The following is a 13,282-nucleotide window of genomic DNA, read 5'->3' on the forward strand; positions in this document are numbered from 1 at the left end:
GGCTTTTTTTTTTTTTTTTTTCCTTCTACCCGAAATTAAGAATTGCTACATTTTGTTTTTGGTCCCCCTTTAAGGGAAAAAAAAAAAAAAAAAAAAAAAAGAAGAAAATGCCACCAAACTCCACTCTCTGTGGAACAGGCAAGTTTTGGTAAGTAAGAAGGAAAAAGTTTAGCTTGGGTATAAAACAGTTATTTAAAGCCATGGTAGAAATATACCTGCTGTACAGGTGAGCGTATGAATGCCCAAATCTGTATGTACACACACAGAGAGACATATGAACACTCATTCACACACAGAATATCACACCATACACAATACACAGTATTTACACACAGTTTTCTAGCTGAGGATAGGATGTATCTCCCCCTGTGTCAGGTTAACATTAACTTCAGGACCAGGAAGGTGACACTGGCAGAGCCACTGTCTTGTGGCTGAGGAATTCTATGTGGTTTTGGCAGCAGCAGCATCTGGTTTGCGAGCTGCTGATTAACTTTATAATTGATTGTATTGTAAGACAAAGGAGAACTAAGTTCAGGTTGGTCTGGTGAATGAATGTGGATTTATGTTTTGTTAATATTCCCACCTCTCTCCTTGAAACTCATGTTATTTTTCTAGAAAACAGAGATCAGATAAGAATGTGTTACATTAGATCACATGATTTGTGTGTTATGCTAAGAAGCGTAGCTCTGCAAAACATCAGTTTCAAGATATCATGGCCCAGGACCTTTTTCACAACCCTCAAACTATTTTCCTTTGCGTTATTAGTATTTCTTGCAACTACTGATAAGTGCATGGAAAATAGAGTTGATATTCTCGGGAACAAAATACAAACCTTGAAATGTATTATTATTTTGAAAATGAAAAAAAAATAAAAATGTACAGCTACTCGTCACATGCCATTCTGCCCTTCCTTTCCCTGTTTGGATTTCTGTCATTGCTTAATTTCATGTGTGTTTTGCCTAAAAATCAGTTGTGTCCCTGTGACTTAACAAAGATAGAGCACTGCAGGTTTGTTTCAGTGGATTATGCCTCAGTTGTGACGGGACAATTCTTCAATTACAATGGTAGGTTTCTTTACTTTTTCTCCCTTCTTTTGCTTGTAACAAATAGCAGAGTAGCTAGTGAATCCTTTGGGAGGAGATCTGGGAATACAGATGGGTAGTGGATCCTAACAGTTCTTCCTTCATGATAGTGTGGATTCTTTTTCTCTGATTACAGATGTGTTTACATTTTTTTCTCAGTATTATTTATCCTCAGTTACTGTCCAAAACCATTGCAAAATTGTATCAGAACATTTATTTATAGTTATTTATAGTGTTCTTTTCTTAATACAATTTTTTGAATTGCCTTTCTGTAGCTGCTTTAAATTTAGTTTAATTGCCGCAAGTTTATTTGCGGTAGGAAACGGGTGCATGGCTAAAAGTCCCAGATCAGCTGATATGGACTTCCAGTGAGATGTTTTTTGAAGAATCAGCAATAATAAAGCTCTGTGTTGGGAATCAGTTGACGATTCTATTATAGCTCTTTTAAAAATCTTAACCGTAATCCTTTTGCTCTCGGATTGTGTGCTGACTCATCTCTTCCCACTGGTGTTCCAAGTGTGACAAACCATTCTCTTACAGCACGGATTTAAACTTCAATAGTATCTGCTGCAAACCATACACCCTTACCTTCACCAATATTACTGTGTAATTATGAGCTTAGTACCATTTATCACATCCTGTACTTTTCTTCATACAGGGCATGCCTGTGATGGAGTTGCCTCAGATGGACATCCCAGCTCCAGAATGGAGCAAGATGACCTTGAACCTCTACTTCCACACCACCCTGGAGGTACTACTGATGGCAGAGGAAACCCACAAGACCAGTCCTGCCTGTGTTTGAGATCTGAGAGGAAGGAATGGGTGGGTTTTTAAAAATATTTATCCTTTTTGTGAGCTGTTACTGAGGAATGGCTATCATTACCTGCACAAACTGTTGGAACAGTTCTTAATAATTTTTTGTGTTAAGTATTACCATATATCACGTTCATACATCTGCCTTGGCCTAAAATACTGGGTGGTTTGCGATCATTAAGGTATATAGTGTGATTTGATATTAATCTGCCAAGAAATTACCCCTTTTCATAGCTTGGATCCCCTCCCCTGTTCCCTGTGCTGCCAGGCAAGCTTGGGAGAGATTCCCCCCTCCCTCTGGAACTCACCTTAAAGTAAGGAAAGTGTTCCGTCATGAAATTGTAAATCTCACTGACTGGCAAGCTCCCTGTCTTGCTGTTTTTGAGTGCCATGAAGATCAGGATGCTTTAGGGAGAGAAAGAAAAATATTTTAGCCTGGTCTACTTGACTCCTCAGAGGCAGAAAAAAACCCTGTTTTTCACAGTGTATGTAATTATTCTGGCTTTCACTGTCATAGCAGGAATACTTAAATGCTTAAAGCTTCCACTCAGTTATTTATATGCAACATGCCTTACACTGCTTAACTTCGAAAGGTAATTCTCAAAACACATATGGAAGGTCCAACCTGGTTTTAAAATAAAGAGAAAGTGGAATGAAGACCACAGCCTTCAAATCCTGGTAGTGTAAGTTTATTTAAGGTTGGGTTTGAATGCTTGAACTGATAGAGGCCACAAAGAGAATATCAAACTGACAGTGACAAAAGGTATAATTAAAATGTAATTCTCTGATCTAATTTGTTAGACTGCTATTTGGGGCCTAAACCTGTGTGATGACTGGCAGAGCTGATATGTTTTCTAGGCATTTCTTTGCCCTAGTAATCAGAGAAAAAAACATTGGTTTTAATACAGGTCCTGGAAAAGACAACGCAGAGTGATTAATCTTGTGCTGATGACACCTAAAATTTTGTATTTGAGAAACATCTAGCTTTTGTGGGGGTGATCACGACTGTTCACATGCTTTACAACATTTCCTTTCCCTCTGCCTTGGCCCCAGAGTCTGGAACATCTTGTGATTCATGCAAACAGGACAGAGCACACTGGGAACAAGACAAATACGAGTAAGCATGTTGTTGCAAATTATGCTGGAAATAAGCCATGGGTAAACAGTGTATTTCCTGTAACATTAGGATGTGAAAAAAAAAAAAAAAAAAAGAATTACCTGTAGGAGTAGATGGGCTTGGGAAAAAGAGGCTGCTGGGATTCTTGACTACTTTGAGGAGCAATTCTTTGGTAAGGATAGTGTGAAGAAGTAATATAAGTCACAGGATAGCTGCCTCCCGAGGGATACTGAGGATACAATAAAAGAGATGTTACTTGGTTCAGCAACAAGCTCTCAGAAATGTTTCTTTCTTAATAACAGTATTAAACTACTTGGTTCTGAGGATATTTCCTCTGCCTGCATTTAATAGCTGTTGTGCCAAGTCAGACCTAAAGTCTTTCTAGCATTGTATTGAGAAACATTAATATTACTAGTTAATGCAGTAAAAGAAGTAAAAGAAATAGGGCATGTACAAGGAGGATCTCACTGATACGTTGGCTGTTACCAGATCCTGTTGCAGTGTGTTCTAAACTGAAGTATGTAAAAAAGGTACTTTCTTTTCTTATCGCCTGCTATACTACTGACTTCTTGTGAAAAATGGTAGTAACTGTACACTATTAATTATCTTCAGATAATTCACAATTTTATAGACCTAAAGCATATCTCACTTCAGCCATCTCCTTTGCAGTTAAAGTATCTCAGACTGCTCAGCCTCCCTTGAACATTACACTATGTAGACAAGTAAATTAATGGTGTCATTTTATTTATATATAAAAAAAAAACAACCAGAATAAAGTACTTCAAACAATGTGCACCACAGAAAAATAAGCCTATTATGTAAAGCCGCTACAAATATAGGAAGAAACAGGGAATTTTTGACTGAAACCTGTTAGGCTTTTTGTACTGGTTTTTTTTTTTTTTTTTTTTGGTTTTTTTGTGTAGAGAGATACACCAAGGCAAAAATTCAAAGTGTAGAAAATCTTATGGCAGGAGAACAGCAGCCCAAAGCATCCGTTCAATTTGCTGTTACCAGGCTTTTTTTTTTTTTTTTTCGGTTTTTAGATGAAGAGAGATACAACAAGGCAAAAATTCAAAGTGTAGAAAATCTTATGGCAGGAGAACAGCAGCCCAAAGCATCCGTTCAATTTGCTGTTACCAGGCAAGGCAGTAAAAAAAACAGATGATGACAAGAAAAGTTTTAGTGGATGGCAGCAGAATATATGTGTAAATCGAATGTATCATTATAGAATAAGTTAGTAGTGTCATTCCAGGGGTCAGGAGAGTGGCACTTGAGACATTTCTTATGAGTGGTTTTCATATTGCCCGACTCATGCTGAAGCTGTGAGGTTCCCTCCTAGTCAATGACAAGAACCAGGCTTCTCCAAGAGCCCAGGAGTTTAAGTGCTGTTAACCACCACCTTAAGCAGCTTCTTCCTCCCCCTCTCCCCAATTTTCTATATCAGAAAGCTAAAAAGAATAGCCAGGACACCTAAAATCAGACAACATTCATGCTACCCTCACCCCACCCATAGGGTCAAGCCACAGATGCTCCCTGAGACTGAAATGCTGAGCTCTCTTCCAGAAGACCCCTGAGCCTGCCCAGCTCCACGCTAAGGAGCTGGCTGGCCTGTCGTGCAATTACCAGGATAGAAATACGCCAAAAAATATAGGTGAAAGAGGAGAGATAATACATATAGATAGCCTTGCTTGCATCAGAGTTTCTGCAGGTTTGCTCTCAATTTTTTAGCACAGCAGTTGGTCACATAATCTTCTTTTCCAAATTACAGTTTAAACCTGCTGGCAGGCAACTTTCAAGAACAAAGAAACACTGCCCTGCTAAGGTAAGATACCATCAGTTGGCTCTCCATGAACTCGCAGCTCAGTGTGAGAGGAATTTCTGTCTCTCTCAGAGGAATCTTTCCAGATGCCAGAGCTAGGGCATGGCCAAAATTAAGGAGTCATGTCATATGCTATTAAAAAATCTACCTGCGTAACTTCCCTAGGACTCAAAGATTGCTGAACCCTGGTCTTGTGTTGTACTGCTTACCTCTAGCAGTCTTGTGTCATGAGGTTTATATGATTCCTCTGAAAGATTATTATGTAGCTTTCCAGACTTATTGGAAAATTTCCTTGGCAATTATTTTATACATCTTAGTTTCTTACTGTCAGTCCTACTTTCAGACCAACAGTTTCTGCTGCTCTAGGTCTTTGACCCTTTGAAATGCCTGTGAGAGGTTATCACGTGCTTGCAAAATGCTCATAGTTTATTTATTTAGTCTGGATTCTGAATAATTTATTTCAGTTTCTCAGTAATTTTATTGTTGCTGCTGGAGTTTTTTGCCTGTTTGCTTTTATCTTTTTACCATTGAATTGCCTGAAATGGAATGTGGAAAAACACACCGAATACACTCATTTGTTTGCAGGGTGGAAGAAATGAGATGTACATAATTAATCATGTCCTGCCTCGTTAAACTAAATACTGGGCAAAACTGCAGTCTCCAGAGCAGCTGTGAACTGCTTTCCATGTGCGTTTGCTGCTTTGCTGCATTGGGGGTAGATTTTTCACCAGAGTAGAAAACTGGACAATTCATACAATAATTTGGATTTTATTGGTGTTAGTGGTTGTTTGAAAGGAACAAATACTGAGATGTGACTGGTTGTGATGTCATCACCAAAGGGAATAACTGGGCGTTTTAAGGATTATTTCTGTTTTATTGGTTTCATTAGTCCTTTTTGAGGGAGCAAAGGCTGGGGAATGGTCTGGTAGGACAGGCTTGAGCTGGTTTTGCCGTCGCCCAACTGGCATGAAAGGTGTCCGTGTTTTATGGTGGGTGGGTAAGTGACTTCAGTAAGTGTCTGCTATTTCTTTCAGGTCAGTAAGAAGTAATTTTTCTTATGAGTCATGATCTGTGTTGTGTCCAGCAAAGGGGAAGGTGAGACCATTTTATCATTTGGACAAAGTTAACGAAGGAGTTGATCTCTCTCATCCCTCTAATGAAAAGTGAGGAGTGGCTTGACCATCCTTCACTGCAGGCTAAAGGGCCCGTTCTCTTGAGTGTAACTTCCCAGTGATTCAAATCGCACTGCTCCATTCGCATTTGAAATGTAAAATAATAATTCTGGAGCTGTTCCATGCAAAAGATGTTATTCCCCTTTTTCTCAGTCTTGTATCATGTGTTCTTTCATTTCCCAGTAGCTGATTACGGCACAGGGACAGCAATTCTACCTGCTCTGCCTTTGGCTGCTTATACCTATTGGTCTTTTCCCTGGAGGAGTAGAACACGTTGCCATACTTTTGCTAGAGTAACGTGAAAAAGCACAAATATTGAAAATTCTAAGAGAAACCTGCTACATGCAGGAGCTCTGTCACAGTGCCAGCCTGCAGGTGGATGGAAGACTTTCCTCTCATTGCTTGTTGTGTCTTGCCTAGCAGCTCCCAGAAGGTGTATTTCAGCTTTGATTTTGTAGTTTTTTCTAGATGTGGTTAATACCAATGTATAGTAATAGTACTGGTATCAAATCGGCAGTGACAGGGGGAGGGTGCCCGCTTCACAACGAAAGAAGAAATGAAAAAATGTTCAAATGAATTAACAAGCTAGCTGGAGTTTCTGCCAAAGCAACGCACAAACCTGACATTTATACTGCAGGTGAGATGGATGGTGCTAGTGGATGGGGAGATGGATGGGGAGCTAGTTTATATTTGCAGCAGAGCTTTTGTGACAAGTTAATCCTTCATTGGGGAACCCTTCCTTCTAAATTAACAATAATAAAGTCAATCAATTTGTGAGTTAGGCTGGTAGTGTAATATCACCTTTCTTTTTATTCTATTTTAGTTTTATTATTACCTTTTGTCAGTTCTATTGAGTTTTAGGCTAACAAGAAAAAACAAGTGAATTATTATGATGGTGTTGATAAGAACTTAAAAAATAGTTATCTTTTTACCACAATATAGTGAGAAAGGAAAAAAAAAAAAAGATTCAGTAAACTCTGGCTAGTGGATTGTCTCAGTGATAGGTAAAAGAAAGAGCCAGGGGTGAGATTATTCTCTAGCTATATTTCCTGAGTCAGTGTAGGAGAATTTCTTCTTTCTGTGCCTTCTCATATCTATTTAGCGTCTGTACCCATCTCAAGCTGAGGACAGAGGTACAAAAAGCCCCTTATGTCAAAAATATTTGAACTTCAGTAGCAGGTGGACACCCTGAGCAAATGGGTCTGTCCTTGTGCAACACCTCCTTGGAGAAGAACCTCTGTGCCCCCAAGCCCCTGAGTTAATTTAAATACAAAGTCCAGTTGGTGGTCAGGGTCTGGTCACTGCTGAGGGAGTGGGAGGAGAAAGATGACAATAAGAGGAACCTGATTTTAGACATTTACTTGATGCAAGCGTTGGTACTTGAGCTGCCTCACCACACCATCGTTTAACTCTTTCCCAGGCACTGAAAGTTCAGACAGGCCGTATGAGACCCTGAAGCTCTCCAAGTGGTTGGTACAGTTACTCTCTGTTTATTCCTCTCTATATCTGAGGGGTTGTATACTGTAATAATGAGACACCTTCCTTTAAGTTTCAGCAGACAGCTTGGGGGGGTTTGTATGTATAAGAAATACACACTTAAAAATATGAAAAGCTACTACGTTCATTCTTCCTTAATAATGCTTTACAAAACTGTAACAAATGAAATTCCTAAAAAGTCACCTGTGGCAGATGATTTAATTTTATCAATGATATTCCTGCTTATGTCTACTCTTGTTCTTTATGGTCATTCATCATTTTTGAAAAAGTTACTTAAATTTCCTCTTAAAGAAAATCGTGCCAAAAATAACCTTTGATTTTCCTCATGAGGGACTAAATCTTGATGATGGATGGTGCAATTTCTCTTTCAATGACTCAGACGAGTAACACCATATGAATTAACAATACCAAAGAAATATCATATGGTAACCTGATTTTAGTTTTCTTTGCATAGCTTTAAATCACTGCTCTGTTAGTCACATTTCTTATATTTCTTGAGCGAGTTGCATGAGACGGTAGAATTGATTCCACAATGTCAGTCATCAGCCACTGAGATCAAAGGAGTCGCAACTCAAGTGTGAGCTTTTATGTTCAAATATTTTATATATATGAATTTCCTGTAAGTTTAATTTAATTCAGTTCTAATGGTTGGGAGTTTTGGTAGTTGTGCTATTTTTGTGTATAGATTTCTGCCTAGGTATTGGAAAAGTCCTCGTTGCTTTAATTTCACTTTAAGGTTGTTTTGGTTTGGGTTTGGGTTTGTTTTGTTTTTTTTTAAATAGGGTGTTTCAAGCATATTTTTATCTCCTCAAACATCTTTCTCCCTGAAAACTTTGTACATTGCAGATAACTGAGCATAAAAGAAGAAGATTTCAATGCATTGAACACTGTTTATATCTAAAAGAAATTATTTAAAGACATTTCAGAGTCATGAAAATTACTTTCTGTAATACACACCCTCCCTCTCTGCCAAGTTTTCAAAGCTGAGTAGACCACACTCACTAACCTCTATAAACACGTACTCAGATCACGTGTAAGCTTAAGGTACATATCTGTGAGTGATTTTACAAAGATACTGTGTGTAGACTGCTTTGAAAATAGGAACTGACATGTATTCAAATGACATCTAAACACACTCAAGAAAAACAAGGTGCCAGTTACTCCTGTGCATTTTTGCTATTAGTAATATAGTTACATTATGGAAGAACAACCTTAAATGCTCATGTATCATCAGCATTATTGTCAATTACGCTTCAGCTGAATAATCTTTCACTGAGGATGATGTAATAGTGAAAAGATTGCAAAAGAGATGTGTGTGGCCATGAAGCGCAGGGAAAGCGCACATCATCTAGCTGTTAAAATTTTGCTTTAAAAGTGTTTTTCTCTGATCTGAATTTTAAGTAAACAGTCACATATATATATTTATTTATTCTGAAGTTAAAGCACATTTAATTCCCTCGGATCCTGAAATGCCAACATTTATGTTAATAATTTATCGGGATTCAAAGCCAATTTTGTTGAGCACAATGGTGAAAACATGAATAAGAAGCACCAAGATTCCATTTTTATAAGGTTGTGGGTTTTTTTTCTTTCCTGGATGACCCTTTAAAAATGCATTTAGCTCTGCTTCTTTTAAGATCTCAATGTCATAAACAAAATGTATGTGTACAAACATGGCCCTGCAAACACAGTTCTAGCAGGTATTGTTTCATCTGTCTTTTTGTATTATTACCATAACTACTATACTATTACAGTGCTAGAAATAGAGGAGATTTTGGTTTATGTATTGTACTGACCTGATGGAAAGGATGTGAGGGGCAATACATCTGCTGCACGGGAGGCTGGTAACAGTACAATCCAGGCTGCCCTTCCAGTGGGGATGTCCTAAGCTTGATGTCTGAATCCTGCCAGGAAATATTTAAGGGAAGAGTTATTAGAGAAGAACACCTCAGTCTTAAATAGGCTGTTAATCTATTTAAGTCTAAATTCTGTTAGTTACTGTTCTGACTTGTCTTTCATTGTACTTACTACTTTTTTGGACTTGATTCTGTTGTAGTAAGTGTGACACAGAATTTGTTTGATATTTTAGTGGTGCAAGAAGAAACAGTTTCCTGCATTTATATAATCACTATTTTAAGAAAGGAAATCCCAGTCCAAATTCCATGCAAAGAGCAATTCAGAAAATGTCGGTTTCTGTTTATCTTTTTCCCCTACAGAGACACCAACTGCATACTCCAGCTTTCATTCCTGAGTGTGCATATGTGTCTCTCTCTTTTTCATACTCCTTGATTTTTATCTTGCAGACTGTCAGTGCCTCAAGCTGGAGTTTTGTCATTAGGTCGAGGGTGAGGTCTTAATGCGCAGGAAAGAGGTGACAGGGAAGACAAGAAGAACTAGGCTGACTGTTCAATTTGATCAAGATATAGAATATACCGTAAGAATGTCATTTATTTCTGCAACTGTGGAAATAAACACAGAGAAGTTAATCGAGTTTTAACTTCTTGGAGTTCTGCCCAGCTCCCTGTCCCGGGTTCCATATTGGGCTTGATTCTGCCAAGGACTTGGGCTCCTGGATGTTAAATTTTGCTGTCTTTTAGCTAGAATGCTGGGTGCAGCATGTGGGGCGTGTGGTAGCACTGTGTGCTTTAGTCAAACAAAGAGCTCTGGTGGGTAACGAACAGTGTGGGGAAGGATGTGTCCTTATCCCCATGTCCAGGTTCCTTCCCCCACTTAACAGCCGTGGCCAGGAATTCCCTTCTGCCATAGACGTCTTATTATTTCAAGGAACTAGTAACACATCCTTCTTTTTTTAAAGCAAGGCCAAAATGGCCAACTTTTATGGTATAGATTAGTGTTGGGGTACATATTAGACTTGATATCCTGGCACCAAGCAAATGCCAGATCCAGTATTAATAAATGTCCATACTATTTTGGGGACTGTAGGATTAAGTTTTTCAGAACTGTTCAGCTTGCCAGCAGGGCGTAGGCTGTTTCAGAGTGTTGAAGTTGTATGCTGACTGAAGCAGGGGAGACATGAACCTTCTTTTCCTGAGTAGTCACCCGTACTTGGTAAAGGGCTCCTGCAGGGCCAGCTTTATACTCTCTACGTCTTGCAGCCCAGGCATTTGGGAAGAAAATGGGAAATTTTTCCATTAACTGCTTATAGGTTTTGCATTAAGCTCATCTGACCTGGATGAGTATTTATCCAGGAAATAAGGGATTTAGATCAATTTTCTCCTTAACCCGAATGGCTTCAATCCCTAGGTATGTACCCTGACAACATCCCTGCGTTCCCTGGTAAATTGTCTTAATCCAATTAAGATTTTTTTTTTTTAAACCCCTCTTTCTTTTGATAACCCTCCAATTCTTTGCCTCACAGCCATTTAGCACCAGTGGCTAAGGCCCTCTCCTGGCAGATGTAGCCATTGTTTTTGTCTCCACTAGATGATGAAGAGACACTTTACACTTTGGATCACACCAGAGATACCTTGTGGAGATCCCGGAGGGTAATTTTTCTTGCTTTTCAGGGCTGTGCTGCCCTAAATAGGCAGTTGCCTCTATCTAGTATGTGAATTAGCCCAGGTACTTTACACTGCACATACCTCAAACACATCTTATATTTAATTTTAAGTAGTACCGATGTCTTGGAGTTTCTCTTCTATTTGCATTGAGAAAAATGCAGGTCAGCCGAAGTGTTGTAACAAACTTGATACACATCCTCATGCTTAAAAATACTGTTTTGTGAACTTCTGTCCCTTGAAAATAATAGTTGATGAGTACTACCTGTTGTCAGGAAGAATTTGGATATTTAGGGTTTGTGTATCATGTCTAGTGGGAAATCATTTGCCCTTGTGTATCTTTGTGAGGACTGTTTTTCAGTAGGGAAAAGACCATAAAATAGAGAACTTAGAAAAATAAATATGGATGTCTATCCTGAGATCTACCCTACAACTTGACAAGAGACTAAATGTCCATGTAGTCATATTAAGAGATAAGAAAATAATTCAAAAAGTATATTTTTGCTATTGAAAACAGGAAAAAAATAGAAAAAAAATACTGACCATGACTTGTGAACTGTGATCTTGACCTGTGGTGCTGTACTGGAGGCTGTTACACCACGGTTGCTCGGCGGAGATGTTTGGAATGTGTGTAGGAAATGACTCTGACTCATCAGGACCTGTGGATCCTGGTAGACCCTCAAAACCATCGATGCTTGTAGCGTTCTTGAAGGGCGAACCTTCTGGTGGGAGGGCTTGATGTGCTTCCTGGAAGACATCTTCACTGATCTGCCTCTTGTAAGGGTGGAAGGGGTTTCTGCTGCTTTTGAGAAACCTGTCATAATTTCCTACAGTACTTTCCTCGTAACTGTACCGTCTGAATTTTTCAGTACTGAAAGACGCTTTAAATTTGTTCTTGCCGCAGTGAATTCCTTGGCTTGTAGGGTACCTCCCATGGATTTGATCCTGGGCTGGAGAAGCAGGGCTGGGGCTGTGAGAAGACTCTGAACTCTTCCTTTCTGTCCTGCCATCTGACTCATATGGTTGGCAGTTATAACTGGGATTATCCTGCAACAAATTATTGGCATTTATTTAGGATTAGTATGAGCAAACATTTTATTATTTTCATTGTTTACAACAAAAGTACATTTAAAATGTATTATTGATGAGAAGTATAAATTTACTAGTCCCGGCCACCTTCACTTGGAGAAGCCCTAAAAGATCTTAAGGGTTTTCTGGTTATTTGGTATCCAAAACTGTTCAAAAGTAAATTATTAAAAGCTTTGAGAAGACTGAACTATCTTGGAAAAACAGGATGTCTTAGGTGACTATTGACTGGTTGGTCTGACAATATCAGGCAAAAGATGATGTATGATCAAGTGATGACAGATTAAATGACAGGAATATGATAAGTGCAAGTCTTGTCATATACAAGTTTAGTCAAATAAGCTTGATCTCATTCTCTGCTGGTGTTACAAGCTGCCAGATATGTTACTAGTTACATCACTTCCTTTCATTAACATAGCCACACTCATTCTGAGACAGGTAGGCTCTAGGCAGACATTTTAACCTCCTTCCTGGCTCATCTCCTCCCTTCCCTTTTTTACTTTAGCAAAAAGAAAATAACAGCTACTAAAGTGCTCTTTAATCTAGAAGAGAAAGGCTTGATGAGAACTAGTGTCTGGATCCTGAAGCTGAACACATTCAGGTTAGAAATTATGCATATTTTCCCTGACATCAAGGGTGAATAACAACTTGGATGCCCTTTGAGAAGATATGTTTAAGTCCACGAGCAGGTTCTGGTGTTTGGTGAAGGGGAAAATGTAATGATCTGTGTTACACACAGAGTTGGAACAGGTTATCAAGTGGTCCCTCTCCTCCTTCCCCCTTCAAATCCAAGCTGATCTTACAGTGTTTTAGCAGAAGAGGTAAAGGAGTAAATGCCTTCGTGGAAGAACAGGATTTCAAGAAGTCCCAAAGGGAAGTTAGCACAGAAGCCAGTGCTTTCTGCAGAGTGGGGCATGGTTGAGCCTTTTCAGTCACTTGCACGTGGGTCTGTGTGACAAAACTCTTAACGTTCTGATCCAGCACAGATTCCTGCAGAAAGCAAATCTGACCTCATGACACTTTTGGGCTTCTCACATGAACACGAACTTGCTCAGTTTGTAACTTCTTGATTCTTACTTCCTCGCTCCACTCTATAGTCCTACTGCATGTGTTTGTGATATCTTTCATTAAATAAGAATTCAAAGAAACCCCTATATTTAGTTATATAAAGCTGTATG

At 38.9% G+C, this 13,282-nt stretch overlaps 1 protein-coding gene across 1 annotated transcript in view; it reads right to left on the reverse strand.

The window, feature by feature from the left end:
* The window catches only part of FOXN1 (forkhead box N1), a 21,477-nt gene extending 8,457 nt beyond the window's left edge, over positions 1 to 13,020 (reverse strand). The window contains exons 1-5 of the mRNA XM_014953021.1: positions 12,908 to 13,020; positions 11,562 to 11,889; positions 9,297 to 9,404; positions 3,114 to 3,241; positions 2,204 to 2,300 (exon numbers count right to left, since the gene is read on the reverse strand). Of these exons, the coding sequence (XP_014808507.1) occupies positions 2,204 to 2,300; positions 3,114 to 3,241; positions 9,297 to 9,404; positions 11,562 to 11,889; positions 12,908 to 13,020 (774 nt within the window). The remainder of the gene's footprint in view (positions 1 to 2,203; positions 2,301 to 3,113; positions 3,242 to 9,296; positions 9,405 to 11,561; positions 11,890 to 12,907) is intronic.
* Between the last annotated feature and the right edge of the window lie 262 nt (positions 13,021 to 13,282).

Source organism: Calidris pugnax, unplaced genomic scaffold (genome assembly GCF_001431845.1).
Source record: "Calidris pugnax isolate Ruff unplaced genomic scaffold, ASM143184v1 scaffold133, whole genome shotgun sequence".
Classification (NCBI taxonomy): domain Eukaryota; kingdom Metazoa; phylum Chordata; class Aves; order Charadriiformes; family Scolopacidae; genus Calidris; species Calidris pugnax.